Genomic DNA, 19384 nt, shown 5'->3' with positions numbered 1-19384 from the left:
ACATTCTTGAAAAATGACTATAATGACATGCCCAATTGCCAAGTCAGTGATGTAAATAGGTTTTCAATGTAAAGGGTCCCGGGACCCAGGGGTGGTCTTTTAGATGGGTCCCAGGGACATTTTTACTTCAACGGCATTAGAGTACATTATTGCATCCCAGGACCTTACCCCTTTCTCAATTTAGTGAGTCTATGCAGGATGCAGGCTATTCACTGCAAGTATAATGTGGATAAAGTAATATACCATCAAATATGGAACATCATAATAAATAATTGCCATAGAATTAGTTGTCCAACCATCGGTGCATAACAGCATTGGAATTCAATGTGAATTATCTGATCGCTGACATTCCATCATCTGGGTGTTTAAGCGATTTCTATTTCTTTGTCTTACAACATCATGCCATGAATCAACCCAAGTTAATCAGGACTGTCCTCTGTGGTTTCAGCCATTAGCTAATTAACTCCCAACATGTTCCAAAATAGTTGGCCTGCCCGGCCCCCTCTTTGGCATCTAAGAAGACTTGACCAACTGTATTTCTGTCAGATGCCTTTTATACCAGGGTTCATTAGGGGTCTGTACATGGTCTTCTTTTATACCAGGGTTCATTAGGGGTCTGTACATGGTCTTCTTTTATACCAGGGTTCATTAGGGGTCTGTACATGGTCTTCTTTTATACCAGGGTTCATTAGGGGTCTGTACATGGTCTTCTTTTATACCAGGGTTCATTAGGGGTCTGTACATGGTCTTCTTTTATACCAGGGTTCATTAGGGGTCTGTACATGGTCTTCTTTTATACCAGGGTTCATTAGGGGTCTGTACATGGTCTTCTTTTATACCAGGGTTCATTAGAGGTCTGTACATGGTCTTTTATACCAGGGTTCATTAGGGGTCTGTACATGGTCTTCTTTTATACCAGGGTTCATTAGGGGTCTGTACATGGTCTTCTTTTATACCAGGGTTCATTAGGGGTCTGTACATGGTCTTCTTTTATACCAGGGTTCATTAGGGGTCTGTACATGGTCTTCTTTTATACCAGGGTTCATTAGGGGTCTGTACATGGTCTTCTTTTATACCAGGGTTCATTAGAGGTCTGTACATGGTCTTTTATACCAGGGTTCATTAGGGGTCTGTACATGGTCTTCTTTTATACCAGGGTTCATTAGGGGTCTGTACATGGTCTTCTTTTATACCAGGGTTCATTAGAGGTCTGTACATGGTCTTTTATACCAGGGTTCATTAGGGGTCTGTACATGGTCTTCTTTTATACCAGGGTTCATTAGGGGTCTGTACATGGTCTTTTATACCAGGGTTCATTAGGGGTCTGTACATGGTCTTTTATACCAGGGTTCATTACGGGTCTGTACATGGTCTTCTTTTATACCAGGGTTCATTAGGGGTCTGTACATGGTCTTTTATACCAGGGTTCATTAGGGGTCTGTACATGGTCTTCTTTTATACCAGGGTTCATTAGGGGTCTGTACATGGTCTTCTTTTATACCAGGGTTCATTAGGGGTCTGTACATGGTCTTTTATACCAGGGTTCATTAGGGGTCTGTACATGGTCTTCTTTTATACCAGGGTTCATTAGGGGTCTGTACATGGTCTTTTATACCAGGGTTCATTAGGGGTCTGTACATGGTCTTTTATACCAGGGTTCATTAGGGGTCTGTACATGGTATTTTATACCAGGGTTCATTAGGGGTCTGTACATGGTCTTTTATACCAGGGTTCATTAGGGGTCTGTACATGGTCTTTTATACCAGGGTTCATTAGGGGTCTGTACATGGTCTTCTTTTATACCAGGGTTCATTAGGGGTCTGTACATGGTCTTTTATACCAGGGTTCATTAGGGGTCTGTACATGGTCTTCTTTTATACCAGGGTTCATTAGGGGTCTGTACATGGTCTTTTATACCAGGGTTCATTAGGGGTCTGTACATGGTCTTTTATACCAGGGTTCATTAGGGGTCTGTACATGGTCTTCTTTTATACCAGGGTTCATTAGGGGTCTGTACATGGTCTTCTTTTATACCAGGGTTCATTAGGGGTCTGTACATGGTCTTCTTTTATACCAGGGTTCATTAGGGGTCTGTACATGGTCTTCTTTTATACCAGGGTTCATTAGAGGTCTGTACATGGTCTTTTATACCAGGGTTCATTAGGGGTCTGTACATGGTCTTCTTTTATACCAGGGTTCATTAGGGGTCTGTACATGGTCTTCTTTTATACCAGGGTTCATTAGAGGTCTGTACATGGTCTTTTATACCAGGGTTCATTAGGGGTCTGTACATGGTCTTCTTTTATACCAGGGTTCATTAGGGGTCTGTACATGGTCTTTTATACCAGGGTTCATTAGGGGTCTGTACATGGTCTTTTATACCAGGGTTCATTAGGGGTCTGTACATGGTCTTTTATACCAGGGTTCATTACCGGTCTGTACATGGTCTTCTTTTATACCAGGGTTCATTAGGGGTCTGTACATGGTCTTTTATACCAGGGTTCATTAGGGGTCTGTACATGGTCTTCTTTTATACCAGGGTTCATTAGGGGTCTGTACATGGTCTTCTTTTATACCAGGGTTCATTAGGGGTCTGTACATGGTCTTTTATACCAGGGTTCATTAGGGGTCTGTACATGGTCTTCTTTTATACCAGGGTTCATTAGGGGTCTGTACATGGTCTTTTATACCAGGGTTCATTAGGGGTCTGTACATGGTCTTTTATACCAGGGTTCATTAGGGGTCTGTACATGGTCTTTTATACCAGGGTTCATTAGGGGTCTGTACATGGTCTTCTTTTATACCAGGGTTCATTAGGGGTCTGTACATGGTCTTCTTTTATACCAGGGTTCATTAGGGGTCTGTACATGGTCTTCTTTTATACCAGGGTTCATTAGGGGTCTGTACATGGTCTTTTATACCAGGGTTCATTAGGGGTCTGTACATGGTCTTCTTTTATACCAGGGTTCATTAGGGGTCTGTACATGGTCTTTTATACCAGGGTTCATTAGGGGTCTGTACATGGTCTTTTATACCAGGGTTCATTAGGGGTCTGTACATGGTCTTCTTTTATACCAGGGTTCATTAGGGGTCTGTACATGGTCTTCTTTTATACCAGGGTTCATTAGGGGTCTGTACATGGTCTTCTTTTATACCAGGGTTCATTAGGGGTCTGTACATGGTCTTTTATACCAGGGTTCATTAGGGGTCTGTACATGGTCTTCTTTTTCCCCCTACACCCAATCTCTTCACTGAAAATAGCCAATTTACCAGCTCACAAAGCAATGCATTGAGACATGTTAATAATGTTATGAGCTTGCAAAACGGCTATTTTTGCAGAATGTTTGCCTATTATGACGTGCCCACTGCCTAGAATAGGGATGCTAGAGTTCATGTGGTTAAAGCCTCTAGAAACGTGTCTTGAAATATTATTAAAATGCATGATAAAGTTTAGTGTTATTAAATAAAACAGTCACGCAAAGTAATGGCTACTTATTTTTTCATCCAAAGATATTTTCACTGCAAAACTAGGATAGTTAGAGGGGGCACAGTAGCGCAGTCGGTACTCGGTAGGGCTGTCGCCTGCCCATACCCTGGGTGGAGTTAGCGAAAGGGCCTTTCTGTGTGTAGTTTGCATGTTCTCCCAGTGTCCCCTAGGGTAGGTACCCCGTACCCTCACAAAAAGCATGCAGTGTTCCTTCCACGAGCTACATCCAACCGGGAAAACTCCCCCTGTCAGGTGAAAAGAAGCGGATTGACTCCTCATGCATAGAAAGAAGCATGAGGTCAGTCCGTTGCTCTCCCCAGGATGGCAGAGGGAGTGTAGCGCCCAGGATTACATTAGATAATTGACACTGGGTGGAAAACAAAATCGGTTGCAACAGCGTGGTAAAATAATTAAGAAGAAAAAAATCACACCCGTGTGAAGTGAGTGGTGCAACTCCGTGTGGGGGTCCCCAGGGGGCCCCCGGAAGTTGCAGCCAGGGTGCCGGTCTGGTTCCGGCGAGCCGCCCCGTGTCCGAAACGGTTGAGAAATGACAGAGTTACCGACACCGTATGGGGGTCCCCAGGGGGTCCCTCTACTGTACTGTACTGTACTGTACTGTACTGTCACTGTACTGTAACACCCCAAATCATCATATACAGTTAATATGTGCGTGTGTTAGGCTGCGCAACAGTGACACTTGATTGTGAAAACCAACCAAAAGCTATTTGTGCTCGGACAGACCCAGGGACACAGCCAGGGACAGACCCAGAGACACACATAGCTGTCTATAGGAGTGGTTGCACGCACCACTACATAAAAAAATAGGATAGTTCTAACTAAGTTTAGTTTTTTTGGAGCTACATTAGTAGAAGGCTATCGTTTTGGGTTTCCACTTCCAGTGGCTTTTAAACACCATACATAAGCTATAGTTCAGGCAGCAAGGTTTTAGTCTCTCTCAAACAAATCAGGGTTATGTACTGTAGGTATTCATGCAAATTCTCCTTCGAGTGAAAAGAACAAGCAAAACCCACATTCATAACACGGATGTTGTGAGGACGCTCTGTTCTGAACCACTGTGATATCGGGCTGCTGCAGCCACAAGATAAGTGAGCCCAACCTTGAAGGGAGGACCCCGATAGTGCACTGCATGATTTGCGGCCGAAGAGGAACACCACAATTAACAGTTAACTACAGTAGTCTTAAATTGTACACCTAAATTCCCACTGGCATACAATCACAATAGCGTTTAGTCATGCACCCTCCTGTGTTCACAATCACATTCTATTTGGGGCAAAGCCAGAGCACTAACCTGCAGCTGACACTGTCCCAGTCGGAGTCCCTGCTGAGCAGGCTCTTGAGGGACCAGCGGGAACGACGGATCGGGGACGAGCTACGCGATGAGGAGCGAGAAGGAGGACGCAGGAGGAGATCCTGGACATGCTCTTCTCCCTCTGTCTGGGAAAACAGAGAGGGGGAAGGCGAAAGGCTCCTCTGGGAAGCGCTGCGCCTCTTCTCAGCCGTCTCCACAACAATTTGTGGTGGCAACTCCCATTGCCGCTTAGGAGAGCTGACCTGCAATGCCTGTTGCTCTTCCTCGCTCCTCTTCTTCGCACGGGTCCTGCTGCGGTGCAGTCGATTGTGTCTGTGGGAGCGTGAGGCTCTGGGGCTAGGCGAGCAAGACCAGGACTCTGTGTCAGAGGACGGTGGTAGGATAGTCAGCGTGGGGATGGAGATGGGCTGAGCCAGAGTGTTACCTTCTGGTCTGCCTGGTGAGGACATTGTCATCATTCTCACCACCACTTACCTCAGCTGATTTCAGTCAGTCCCGAGCAGTGGTTTGGAGAAATGAGGTTGACTGTGACTGAATGGGAGGTTCCAGTCATGCCAAGTTTCTCTTAGGAACTTTGTGGAAAATCCCTTCCAAACGTCTGTGTGATGCACAGCACGCCTCTGTGTGATGCACAGCACGCCTTGGATTAAGACTAGTTAAGTTTAAGTATTTCTCAAATTGTATTTTCAAAGAAATGCATACTATAATAGTTTAACAGCAGAACAATATAGATGACATCATTGTGGTGTTTTTCCTCAGTCAGTGATGCATCAGGGTGATGGTGGTAGCAGTCCTTCACAAATTAAAAGCTCTCTGCAACCATGTTTTTAAGATAATCCATTAGATGTCCAGCCCATCAAAGCTTAGGCCTGTGGCCAAACCAGCAGTTGATTTCTGCACCTCACCAGGTCTAGAATCCTTTTTCTCCTTCAGTATATTGGCCCACCCTTTTCAGCAGATTTCACACAGTTCCACTTGCATAATGAGTCTCATCATAGCATGGGATCGGGATGAACACAGACCTATGTCCGGTGGTGGCTGGGGTCTGAGAGGGGAAGAGACACTTTGCATTCAAAATAGTTGCCAAACACTAATCCTGTAATAAAGTAGTCTTGAAAGATAACGTTTCCCCATGACCGCTCAAATTAATGATTGTGAGGCAAAGACTGTTTCTGTTGGTTCGCTGACAGACTGTCTGAATAACCAATTCCAAGAATGTCAAGTATCACATTCCAAGATTGTTAGTTCCCATTTGGATGCAGATCAATAGGCTTAGTATTCAGGTAGGGTTGTTTTTTCACGTTGCCCAGCTTTGTAACATTGTTGTTGGATACTATATTAGTAAGAGACTAATCGGCAAATCCGCACTCCCTTCAAGTAGTAACTCTGAAACAACAGCCAAACCAATTTGAACAGAAGAGACTGCACTAACCACCAGAAATATACTATTTTCAGGTAACACCATCGTAACCTGACTCCGCCAGCTGGTGGCAGAAATGAGTTCCTCATCCTGCTCCCATCTGGTCTCTCTCGGGCAGAGACTTACTCCGAACAAAATCTGATCAGAGCGATATGCAGCCGTATGCGGCCGCTAGAGGCGGGATCAACACGAGACTGGTGGCGTATTGTAGCTGTGCCACAGGGCAAATGTAAACACAAGCTAACAAGACTACAACTCGAAAGTATTATGGAGATATCAGATTTTTGTCCCGCTGCTTCCGGTTCATCGTTTCTGCTTGAGAGAGACCAGATCAAGGTAGGAGGAGGGAACTTGTGAACTAAATACTGCCGCAATCTGGCGGAGTCAGGTTAACACCATCACAGGTTCGACCAATATCTCACCACCAAATTCTCAAAACTGTGAGCCGGTGCAATGAATACTAAGCTGTTTCCAAGTCCAACAATGACAAAATTCCTAAACCCAAAGTGGTCAGGAGGTGCACGCACATCCCAGGCTAATTCAACGGCTGCTCAAACAAAAAGAACAGACTGCAAACGAAAGAATAAGTCTGCACACATTTGGGGAGCTTTCAAAACGGTGTGGTATTCTTTTAAAATTCCTAAACCCCACACTAAATGCAGACAAATGATCTCACCTAGGCTAGATACAATATCCCCAAGTGAAAAAAGAGTGCATGTCACCATTTAATAATAAAATAATAATAATAATCTCAACAACACATCCACAATCAAACTAAAGCAAATCTACTGCCACAGCTATAACATAGTGTAACAACAAAAACAAAACTGTATGTGGGATTAGTGTATGTGTTAACTATGTGTGTCACTCGTTTGATTTCAATTAAGCAGGCACTTCCAAAGCAATAAGCCAAGCCAAGCCAAGCCAGACAGTATTTGCTATGATCTGTTTGAACAAGAACAATCTTGGCATGGTGGTGTTTGCCCAGTGTAATCCATCATAATTCTCCTCCTGCCCTCTGCTCCGCACAGGCTTGTATTTTATACTAGCCATACCCAATTACCCATATATAAAACAAGACAGTAAAGGGCAGAGGTGAGGTTGTGTTCCGCTAACTTTGACCCATGATTAGATCATGTAACAACAAAGCAGTGCGTGCAGTAATCGCAAGTACTCATAATTTCCCTAGAAGTCAGCTCGCTGTCTCGCAGGCGCAGGCAGCATACACGATTTGCTGTGTGTGATATCACACTATCATCAACTTATCAGATTCAGTTGGTTTGTTTACTTGAGCTCAAGTGACGCATTCGTCTCAAGTAGTGTTTTTTTGCTCAGCAACGTTAGGGAATGAGTGTGATCTGCAACACACGAGAGGCAAACAGCCCCTGGCTTCTTTACACAAATTACACTTTGCATCTTTTCTTTATCATCAGAATTAAAACACCCAGGCCCAAAGCTAAACTGTAAATCAGGCAGGGGCCAACTGGGAAGCCGCAAACTTGACATTATTTCCCATATGTATTTTTATTTCCTACCTCCCATTTGATGAATTTCCTCCATTTCTGTTATCTTGCTCGGCCTCGAAAACGAGCCTTGCGACGGGGCGAGCAGTGATATTAAAATCCACTTTTTCACAGGAACACATCAACATTCTTAGAAAAGCATCGAATAGCTATAGCTAACAGTTAGCCTCAGCCAGCTACAAATTCCGTACTCTTGTCTAGAGTGCCGACAGCTCCCGAAAAGATGTCTATCTGGCTAGTAAATTATCATTTCAATAACGAAAACCCTAGACGACACTTCTCGATTTTTTTATTTAAAAACATGATTATATAAAAGTCTCGTCAAACTACATGACCGTCTAACGCCAGTAGAGTTCAGTAGGTATGTAGCTTGCTGGCTTTTAAACTCGCACAGACAAGCTTTTTGTCTCTGAAGTAAAACGAAATGAAGTCAATGCCGGGGCCGATCAAGTTATTACGCGGGGGGGGGGGGGGGGGGGGGGGGGCGGTGAGAAAAACACAGTGTTTACATAGTTGCGAGGTAAAAACACAAACCATCCCACACATTTCCGTGCATTCGTAACACCACGGTTCCGCTATCTTTCTAATTATACAAATAAATACATACTATGTCTTCTTTTAGCAGACGAACTACCCCCATGGCAAACTTTGTGGTACGGTCCGGGACATAACTGTTCAGAGAAAGGATGTGGGCTGCCTGCAACTGCAAGCAACAGCTGCGAAGCGCATCTACACGAGTCTACAAAAGCCCATATTGTATCTTCAGACTTCAGTCAAATACCAACTGTTCTGCAGTAAGATTCAGCGCAAGCTCAAAATTAATATAACTTTTTATTCGCTGTTGCGTATGTTATTTGCCAACCGGTCAGCAATTCGATGTCACAATTAGACTACGCTACATGTTATTGAAGTGTGACATTTAGATCAAAATCTCACCTATTCCTACCATTCCCATTCATCCCAGTGATCCCACCTAGTCTGACCTAGATCACATACTGGCTACTGGCAAAATGCTACTATTCAGTATTCATTAACGGACGATGACATAGCACATGCTTTCCTTTTCAATCAAAGTATTCTTACATTTGTTAAATGTATTCTTAAAATGAGTTTCCTTCCTAGATTCACAACCGAAAACAGCACTACCATTTTACGCGAACTGGGAAAGCCTAAAATATCCTGAAATGTAGCTAAAAACTTAAGGGACATGGCAGGGGAGAGTGAAAATATAATTCAGTTACCAGTAAAAAAATCTGGAAGGAATATTGCGACCCCTTGTGTCTAATACGATTTCGTGCAGTTATTTGGAACTCGAGTCTTTGCCCCACAATACTGTTATAACATTTATACATACCGGTATTTAGTATTTAGTGCATTTTGTGAAGTGACGTGATGATCGTAATATAATGCAAATATATTAATTGTATGGGGGGAAAAAAACTTTTCAGGAACTTACCTCTTGCAACCCTCCGCAGCATTGCCTCATATGTTCACTGTTTCTCTATTCTGAACTAGTGGCTTACAGATGCAACCTGTCCTCCAAACCACGTGGTTAGGTCACCTTGTCAGAAGACTGAATACAAGAAAGGAGATCTGTGAAATGTAACATTTAATTTCCTATGAGCACATTCTGAATGAAACATTGGAATTAAATACACACAATTAAATTGAATTAGATTAATTGATATACATCAATTTTGATGAATTCCTGTTCTGTCTATAGAAGTGTCTATTTGTACGTCTCTAAATGTTTTGATGATTTGAACATGGTGGACCCTGTTGGAAACAAGTGTAATGCTTAATTGGGTCGTCCACTCACAGTTAACAGCCTTTGTATTGAGTTTGTGCTTGAAATGTACTGTAATTCTGCAAACTGTTAATAAATTCTTCAATCAATCAATCAATCATCCTTAAATTCAACTAAGTTTGTCGTTTAGTTTGTATGCCAATAACATTTAAATTTCCTTCTTCCTGTTCAAATCTCTGCAGCCTCTTGACTACATTTTCCTGTTTCTTAACCAACAGATTTTTAGAGACATTTATGAATACAAACAATGACTGAATTGTTGTTCAAGTAAACACATGATCTGATTGGTCATTTCAAATAGCTCTCCTAAAATGATAAACTGTATACAAGCCAGGGCAAGGGCAGATAGGCTACTCACCACAAACTGCCTATCAGCTTTGAGATTGAGCCTGTTGTCGCTTCTGTGTGCTTTCGCTAGACAATGGGTGTTGCAATGACTTGGCATTTTTGAATTCTCCATACATCTACAGGACATCTTCTATCTTCTGTCACCTCAGCCTGCTTCTTGCCATTAAGACTTGGACAGCTCCACTTCCATCGGTGCCAATGCAGGATGCAAGAGGATGTGTTGTAAGTAACCAGTGCACAGTCTGCACACCCCTCCAAGTCACTATCGGCTATTATGCTGCTGAGCGCTTCTGAGCGGTGGTTTGGGGACTGGAAACTCGATCTGAGCTAAAAATAAAAAGCACCAGCATACACTGAAAGGAGGTGTGTCACTCTGTGTGTGTGTGTGTGTGTGTGTGTGTGTGTGTGTGTGTGTGTGTGTGTGTGTGTGTGTGTGTGTGTGTGTGTGTGTGTGTGTGTGTGTGTGTGTGTGTGTGTGTGTACGTGTGTGTTTGTGTGAGAAAGAGTGTTGCACCTCTGTCATCTCCCACACACACACACACACACACAGTTTTATCATATGTCAACATTTCCTTGAAGTTTGTTTTCGTTATATGCAGCTGACCAAGGTCTTTCTCTCTGTCCCTCCGTCCTTCTCTATCTCTCTAGCCCCCGTATCTCTCGCTCTCTCACTCTGTCTGCTCAGTTACATGTCTGTCGCTGTGCTGTACTCGCTGTGCTGTACTCTGTTGATTCAGTTAGCATCATTATCATTCATTGGCCACCTCAAGGTTAAAAGAGACAAGGAGAGCTCAGGGATTCCTATGTCATACAGTCACATGACGTGAAAACAGCCTTGACATCCAACTCAGTAAAATAGCACTCATACTCATACCCTGACTAAGAGATGCATCACAACCCTACTTGTTCAAGTGCATTAATGACATTTCTGGCACACGTATACGTAGAAACTATCGAATGTGTGACATAGCCTATTCAGTCATAGTTGTAATGACACAAAGCAAAGCACAGAAAAATAAAACAAAGCTCGTCCCATCATGTCAACACAGTGTGTTAACATGTACCACATTAATCTCTTCTTGATTAAAACAGTGTTTAAGACAAGGACTTTAGTCAATGTCTGTTTTCTCAGCCTTGACTTCAGTACCCTTGTTTCCCTATGTGGTTGCTGGCATTGACTGACTGTACGAGCCTCTGATAGTGTGTATCAATGCTGATAATAACACCAAAAGGTTTATATACAATATTGTAAAAACCTATAAATAGTTGTGCTTGTAGTGTTTGACTGATTGAATGATATTGTAAGTGAGAAAGATGATTATTGCTATAGTACAGCACAATTACAATGTTACAATGTGCTGGAACACGATTTACAGGTAATGAGCTAATGGGAAAATCATCACTGCTGGCTCAAACAAGGCACACTCAATAAAGCAAATATGACATGAAAATATACAGTATAGGCTAACAATATTGTATATTAAATCAAATGTGCTCTGTTTTTACAGGTTTAATGTTTGTCTTTAGTTCAATGTTTGTTTTATAAACGCCATTGACAATGAAGGGAAAATGTACGTCATAATGTGCCTCCTTACGTCATATTGTCTCTTTATTGTTAATGGCGTTTAATGTTTGTGTTGGCACCGTTTGTTTTACATCACCATTACATCACCTAATCAACATGAGTTAGACTTTAATATATTAGCGCCCCTCACTTCACACGGGTGTGATTTTTAATGTAAAATGTAATTGAAAAGACAACCGATACTGGTTCAAGCCTTTGTGGACTTGTAATGAACAAATTGTATACATATCATAAACTTTATATAACAATGATTTAGGTAAATAACAATCACTCATAAGGCATGACTGTTTTTTGTGATGTATGATGCATCAGACCAGGCAAATGCACATGGCATTTGTATTTTGTTTCATTTTTGTTTGTTTTTAATACAATTCAGATCAAACTTCTTAGAAGTGCACATTTTGTAATAGTGCAGGCTTTTGCTGGATTAATATAATGCTAATATTTCTAAGAAGCTTACTATTTGTTTGTTCACATTCAGTGTTGTTTTGATAATATCAAATGTCTTGATATTTGTAATTAATGCCAATGCAAGGCTACATGACTGATCGCCATTAGTTAAAATATGATAGACATAGGATTCTTAAAAACAGATCTTTATGTCACTGTTTGTTGACTACCCCTTGTTTGTCTAACTTGATTTGCTTAACAAAACATGGTCAACAGCATCATTTTGCATATCAGACCTTGCAAACATTCTTCTAAGAAGCATGAATTGAAAATTACATTATATAAAAAATTATAAATTCATTGAACATTGAACAATACACAAGTCAACAATACACAAGACAATGACATAATGGAAATAGATGCTGGCGGGGTAAATTAATTTAGAACTCAGTAATAATTGCATCTCTGCTACTGAATTCATAACAATCCTTAAATAAAAATGTAATTGCATCTATGCTACTGAATTCATCACAATCCTAAAACTTAAATGTAATTTACTAAACAACTTATTTGACACGTTTTGTGAGGGTAGGCCTAGTGCATAATTTACAACTATGCAAAACATTAATCAGAAGAGGCAAGCACACTGTACCTAGGCTATGGGAGTATGGGTAGCCTATCATGATAGTAGAATGCTGTTTCAACTGCTCCGATTCCAACTTGGCTTACGCTTGAAACATTTTAAACATGCATCACACGTGGATTCACACACTCTAAATATAGCTGTCTTAGATTCAGACGTGGCTGCAGTGAAGACTTTAGACCTACTGCTACAGGACCTTTTTGAATGCTATATTAACGCAGTGTTCCGTTTTTCTAATTGAGTCTTATCGTTACTAATTTGATCTCTAAACATATGAGGAAAAGGCTCACAATCTGCTGATTAACATTCAGGGCAAGAGGCTTGTCGCGATGAACACGGACTCTTTTGGAAACTGTTTGGAATAATGTTATCCTATTCACAGACAATATATTCTTAACACTTTAAGCTGACAAAAGTGGACAAGACCGAGTTCCGTTACACTGCCAAGTGGGAGTGAAAATGACATGCCACGTAGGCCTATTTATCTCCATTGTCTTCTGCCTATGCGGTAAGTGAAACGAGAAGGGAAGGACATGGTTCTGCAGGTGCAATGTGTCTGTGTAGGCCCTGGTCCACCACCACCAATAACAAAAACAAATATTTTCTGAAACTTTGAAATGGTTTTATTTGCTTTTGAAGACCTTTTAATGTAACTTACATTATTATTTAAATAATGTTGTTATTGTATTATTATTATTATTATTATTATTATTATTATTATTATTATTATTATTATTATTATTATTATTATTATTATTATTATTATTATTATAGTGTCTCAGTGCCATGGTGGCTGTGCAGAGGTGGACTCTATGACAGAAGCTGTGGCTGGTGAAGGATTCCTTCTGGGCTGTATTTCCTGCAAGATGAGAGCGGAAGTGACTGCCCGAACCACTGTGGACTGGTACTTCCAACCAGCTGGTGACAGTGGCGAGGAGGAATTCAGGCATGTGAGTATATGCATTTGTGATCTGGCCTGGGGTCAATTAATTCACCGACAGCTAAATAAGGAATACTGTTGTCAGTCAGGTTGGCTTAAGAGATCTTGTAACAGACAAAGGCAAATTGGACAAATGAAAATGTTTAACATTTGTCGATCTGTTGGTGACACAATATTTACATAACATGTCAATCAATCGTAATCTATTATATCACCATTGGAGTCGTGAATTCACTGTTGAAATATGCTATATCTCCAGGTAGCAGCACATATTCAGTAAACATTTTCAGATAATTAGGCATTATCTCTGTTGTCTACCTAATCAGATCTTCCACTATGACCACCCCAATGCCAGCATCCTCCATGAAGATTTCAGCGATCGTCTGACGTGGCAAGGGACGGAACAAGAAGATATTCAAATAGGAGCTATCTTTATGCACAATGTCACCTTCAACGACACGGGTACATACCGCTGCATCTTCCGGCGTACCCTCTTCTACGACCCGCTGTTTGAGAAGGATGTCATAATAGAGAAGGACGTGGAGCTTAGCGTGGTGGCCGTAGGTGAGGAGTCAACCTAGTGATTTGTTTATGCTGTGTTCCACATTTGACCACTGAAAAGGCTAAGTATATTTATATACCACAGTAAGACACCCTGAGGGTGAGAAGCGACCTCGTCCGCGCAGAAACAACAGAGCTTCTTAATACGGCACAGTTAAGAAGCAGGAGTTAAACTATTAAAGGGACACTTCACCTCTTTTGCAACCAGATCTTATTTTAATGATGTTTGGGAGACAAGAAACCTTTTTATGTGGGTAATATGTGTTTTTAGGTTGCAAAAGGGGTGAAGTGTCCCTTTAATCTGGTGTCCGTGAGTTCAGATGTAGAGTTGCTGGCCGGCTCCATATATGAGATGTAGGTGATGAATGATCCAGTCTTCTCCATGTATGGCTATCCAGGGTTTGATGAGGTCAGTGTTGTGATCTTCATGGAGATCCAGGTGATGATAGTCAGCTCCACTTATCCGTGTGTTGTACCAACTTGGTTCATTTGCAAGTGTGACTCACGTCGCGGCAACCACACTGTTATCATGAGACTGACAAAATATGTCCATATATGGACATTCCCATATATGGGCTTAATATTGATGACATCAGGGATCTCCATACATATGGGCATAAAAGGGATTGTATTAGTGTGAGTGCCCTAACAGGGCATCGTCTGGGAATGCCCATCTATGGACTTTTTTTTAATTGCCGTTTTCGGGCCGGGTAGGGCATAAAATGTGTGCTAGTAATAAGTAAGGCCAGGCGGGGCCTCTGGCCAGCTCAGTTAGGGCCAAGGTAGGGCCTGCCCTTAATGTTTGGGCCTGTTTTCAGACAAAGGCAAATGGACAAATGAAAATGTTTAACATTTGTCGATCTGTTGATGATAGCCGGGCGTCGGGCAGCTGGTCCACTGGTAGGATTTCCATTACCGTGGTGTCCACTTGATTGTCATCGTTGGAGATCTAGGGGTTTGATGAGGTCAGATCAACATATGGAATGAATTCTGTACTGGCCATATATAGAGCATGTCTTGGGTGTACAGGGTTTGATGAGGTAAGATCAACATATGGGATGTCAGAACAGGTCAGCTCCATATATGGTGATCTAAGAGTTTGATGAGATCAGATCAACATATGGAATGGATTCTGTACTGACCATATATGGAGCGTGTCTTGAGTGTACAGGGTTTGACAAAGTAAAATCAACATGAATTCTGTATTGGCCATATATGGAGCGTGTCACGAGGCGTGACTGACTGACTGATTGATGGGAGATGCAGGGTTTCATAGTAAACTGTGACCTACCGTCACAATTATGTTAAGTCAAAGTGGTTACAGATGCAGTGTTTCCCAATCAGTGGTTTTCAAGAAAATCTTGAAACCAATGAATCTGAGCACTAGGCTGCCGTGTTAACCAATTAAAACTGGGAAAGAATAATTTTAAACTTTTGCGTTCGCTATTCAAAAATAGCAGATCCACAAGCTCAGCTTAGCTCACAGCGCATCAGTGTGAGAACTACTAATTTAGAAGGCATTTGTAGAATCGGTCTCAGGTCTTAAAGGGTTAAGTGGTCAGACTTTCAGAGCATTTTTATGTTAATGATATGTTCTGGCTGGGATCAATGGAGTAGTATACTTTAAGTTTGTATTTATCAGTATCACTATCACCATGAAAACAAATTTTTAAACAAATGAAAAAAACCCCACTATATATATTAATTAATTAATGTTACGTTATCAATAGTCTTAGTGTTTTGCCAATTATTTGCAACATCCTCACTGCTCACCAGTGGTTGGGCAGGTTGTGGCTGCTGCTAGGTTTATTGCTTTTGGGGAAACTACTGACTTCTTTCAACATAATGTCTAGAAGACAAATTACCTTACTGCATTGGCATATCATTTAGCTTGTTTTAATAATAATGTTCTCTTCTTTATATGATAATAAATTACTTGTTTCAAGAAATAACTAAATAATGAAACAGGAAAAATGATTAATTCATTTTGTTTCATGAAACAAGTGAAAAATATTTAAAGCAACACAATGTTCTGTCAACACAGTGCATACCCAGGAGAATTCACTAGAGTGACTAGACTGTGTGTGTGTGTGTGTTCACAGTACATACAACAGTATATATGAGATATACATATAGTATACAGTCCAATTCCAGACTTAGTCATGTCGCCTTGCTCTCTCACCGTTCAAGCAAACACATAACGAAGACCTCCATCAGGTCGAAACGTTGTTTCAAAAAGACGGTGTGCAGATTCATAATTATTTGGATGTGCCATCATGTGCGTGCAGCACCTGTACTGCATCAGTTCCATAATGCCATCCTCCTTCTCCCCAGCCAATCGAGAACTGACGGCTGTGGTCGCAGAGATCATGATGTATGTGCTCATCGTGGTTCTGCAGCTGTGGTTGATTTTGGTGATGGTGCACTGCTACAAGAAGATCTCAGAAGAACACGAGGCCCGGTCGGCCCGCAAAGCCCTGAAAGCTCAAGACATGTGAGTCTCCGCCGGTCTTTATGATGGTCACAGTGACCAGGTCACTGGCGGCAGCAGTACACAAATTCCTTCATACTTTGTTGCACGCTGGAGTCACGCACTGAAAATAGCCAATCTAAAATCCCACAACGCATTGTAGAGTGAGCATTGTGAGCTTGTACATCTGTTATTTTTGGTGCAGGTACAAGTCGGATGAAAGTGAAAATCTATCTATCTATCTATCTATCTATCTATCTATCTATCTATCTATCTATCTATCTAAATAAAGAATCTATCTATTATAAAGTACTAACAGTTTACATAGACAAACAGATTGTCTCATCTCCTAAATATTCTGTCTATGAGCATCACCACCCAGTGCACCACACAGCACTCTGACTTTTCATTTTATTAATGTGTGAGAAACTATATCAGTTTCTTCAAGTTCTTCAGTCCTGTACTCATTGTTGCGAACGCAGTGAGCATTTACTATGAGACCCAGCAGATCATGTCTGTCTGTCTGTCTGTGTGTCGTGAGCATTTACTATGAGACCCAGCAGATCATGTCTGTCTGTCTGTCTGTGTGTGTGTCTGTGTGTGTGTCACGCTGTAACACCACCCGCCCACCACCAGAGGGCGCAGCTGTATCACACACAAAAACACACACATGCACGCACGCACGCACGCACGCACACAAAACTTAACTTAAAAAAAACTTAACTTAAAAAAGAAACTTAACTTAAAAAAAAAACTTAAAAAGGAAAAACTTTAAAAAAACTTAACTTAAAAAAGAAACTTAACTTAAAAAAAAAACTTAAAAAGGAAAAACTTTAAAAAAACTTAACTTAAAAAAAAAATTAACTTAAAAAAAAACTTAACTTAAAAAGGAAAAACTTTAAAAGGAAAAACTTAAAAAAAACTTAACTTAAAAAAAAAACTTAACTTAAATCTTAAAAAACAAAAAAAAGAGAACTTAAAAAAACCTTAAAAAATTACGTAATTTATTCTAATTGTTGTTTTTGCAATTTACGAGCTGCGTTCGCTTCCCGCGTCTTACTTGTATTATTAAAAACATCATTTTCTATGGACAAAGGTCATATGCATGCAATAAATAATAATAATTAATAATAATTCTCTCTTACATCGTCTAAATCTATTGGTAATACATTTATAATTCTGTATCATTGTAGAAATAGCCTACATCACACTCTCCCAATAGGTTAGTCAACATTAGATGAGATGAATACCATCTGTTATGTTATTGTTTCTTTGCCATGGTTTAGTTTTAGTCGATTAACATTTAACTTTGTTGTTTCCAGACCTGTAGAATCAAAAGAGAGCTGTGATGGGGTGCAGCCAGAAAACCCTGGTAAGTTAAAGTTGGGATAGTCACTGTTTCTCAACTTCAGGCCCAGGAACCACCAAATAGATTATGTGTCTGTCCATTTGTACACCCTCAGAGTTAAATAAACACTGTAGATTGTTTTATTATTGGATAATAAAACAAAATGTCACAGATATATAATACAGTTAAACGGTAAAAGAACTATATTCTGATAGTAATCATTGCTATAGACTTGTCTCTCCAGCTCTTTAATAAACAGAAGGAAAGAAATGCAGGTAAGTGACAGAATTTCAGCCAATCAGGAGAGAGTAGCTGTTTAGGAGCTTAATTTTTATAGTGTTCCAGTTCCAATTTTGTCTGCTAATTTCTTTGTCTCATCACTAGCAGTCTGTATCCTGACTGCATTCTCTATCCTGATTGGATAAAATTGGTATCCCAGTTTCAGTAAATGCATTTTCTGTTTAATAAAAAGCTGGAGAGACATGGAGACTCGTGTTACTGAACAAACACTCTATAGCAATGAGTACTATCACAATATAGAGCTTTTTAACACTTATTTTAACCAAAGAAAATGAAGATTATCACGGGTTTGTAAAACATCACATTTTGCAGTCGATGTCAGTGGCTCTTTTTTGGCAGCTAGACATTTGACTATCATTTTTACTTTTGTTTTATTTACCAGGTGAAGAGAACATCTAGCACACTCTACAGTTGTCAACTGGGATTACAACACTACAAAACTGAAGAAGATTCCATTTTACATCTTGATTTTTGAGTGGTGCAACCACTCCATTGATTACACAGCTCTGTGTGTCCCTGGGTCTGTCTGTCCCTGGTCTGTGTCTGTCTGTCTGTCTGTCTGTCCAAGCAGGAAAATAGCATTATAGCGTCTGTTCACCACCAAGTGTCACTGTTGCACAGCCTAACAGACACAGACACACACAGGCCAGAGAGGAGGGCTAGTACAGTACAGTACAGTACAGTACAGTACAGTACAGTACAGTACAGTACAACTCACTTCAGATGGGTCTGAATTTAGATTTTAATCCCTTAATGAAATAAAATGTAGAATGTTTTAGATCATTGAAGATCATTGCATAGCATAATTATTAGTGTGTTTTCTTCTCAGATACTAGGGATGCAGCTATTGATTACTTTATTAGATTAGATTATTCTAGGAGTTTTTATATATATTTTTTATATATTATGTAAATTAATCGATTAACCACTTAAGCCCTATTTATACCTTGTAGTGAAAATAGCTATTTTGAGTATTTTCACTATTTTATATTTTATAAAAATAAACATTTGGTGTATGACATAACCCAAAATAGGGACTGATTGTCTCCACCAGGCCGAAGGCATGGGGAGAGAGTATGTTTTGCACTCCGTCCGTCCGTGTGTCCGTCCGTGTGTCCGTCTGTGAACAGCTAATCTCTGGCACCGTTGGCTTGATCGCAGCCATACTCTGCACACACACTCCCTGAATGCCAGAGCTGAACCTCTGCCCCAAAGTTTTCACATTGGCCTGT

The 19384-nt window shown here is 40.7% G+C and overlaps 2 protein-coding genes across 5 annotated transcripts in view; one reads left to right on the top strand and one right to left on the bottom strand.

The window, feature by feature from the left end:
• gramd1a (GRAM domain containing 1A) overlaps window positions 1-10219 on the bottom strand; it is a 44217-nt gene extending 33998 nt beyond the window's left edge. Inside the window, exons 1-3 of one of the 4 annotated variants that reach the window (XM_079504074.1) lie at window positions 9926-10219; window positions 9217-9353; window positions 4797-5862 (exon numbers count right to left, since the gene is read on the bottom strand). In XM_079504074.1, coding sequence (XP_079360200.1) covers window positions 4797-5275 — 479 coding nt within the window. In that variant the 5' untranslated portion in view covers window positions 5276-5862; window positions 9217-9353; window positions 9926-10219. Of the gene's footprint in view, window positions 1-4796; window positions 5863-7772; window positions 8161-9216; window positions 9354-9925 lie in introns of those variants that run through there. The other 3 variants (XM_079504073.1, XM_079504077.1, XM_079504075.1) reach the window with 3 other exon arrangements.
• Window positions 10220-12689: 2470 nt separating this feature from the next.
• On the top strand, window positions 12690-19187 carry LOC306925334 (sodium channel regulatory subunit beta-1). Its single transcript, XM_079504109.1, has 6 exons — window positions 12690-13041; window positions 13308-13483; window positions 13800-14037; window positions 16369-16528; window positions 17827-17876; window positions 18535-19187. Exons 1-6 carry the CDS (start codon window positions 12993-12995, stop codon window positions 18549-18551), a joined length of 690 nt encoding a protein of 229 aa, XP_079360235.1. The 5' UTR covers window positions 12690-12992; the 3' UTR covers window positions 18552-19187.
• Window positions 19188-19384: the final 197 nt, after the last annotated feature.

This window comes from Electrona antarctica (assembly GCF_951216825.1).
Source record: "Electrona antarctica genome assembly, chromosome: 6".
NCBI classification, from domain to species: Eukaryota; Metazoa; Chordata; class Actinopteri; order Myctophiformes; family Myctophidae; genus Electrona; species Electrona antarctica.
The sequence above is the reverse complement of the archived record's forward strand: the minus strand, read 5'-3'. Positions and strand labels throughout refer to the sequence as shown.

Bases quoted from the DNA above. Each gene is read 5' to 3' on its own strand.
- LOC306925334 (XM_079504109.1), top strand. From the start codon at position 12,993: ATGACATGCCACGTAGGCCTATTTATCTCCATTGTCTTCTGCCTATGC. The intron at 14,038-16,368 runs GTGAGGAGTCAA...CCTTCTCCCCAG, and splicing joins GCTTAGCGTGGTGGCCGTAG to CCAATCGAGAACTGACGGCT. The intron at 16,529-17,826 runs GTGAGTCTCCGC...TGTTGTTTCCAG, and splicing joins GCCCTGAAAGCTCAAGACAT to ACCTGTAGAATCAAAAGAGA.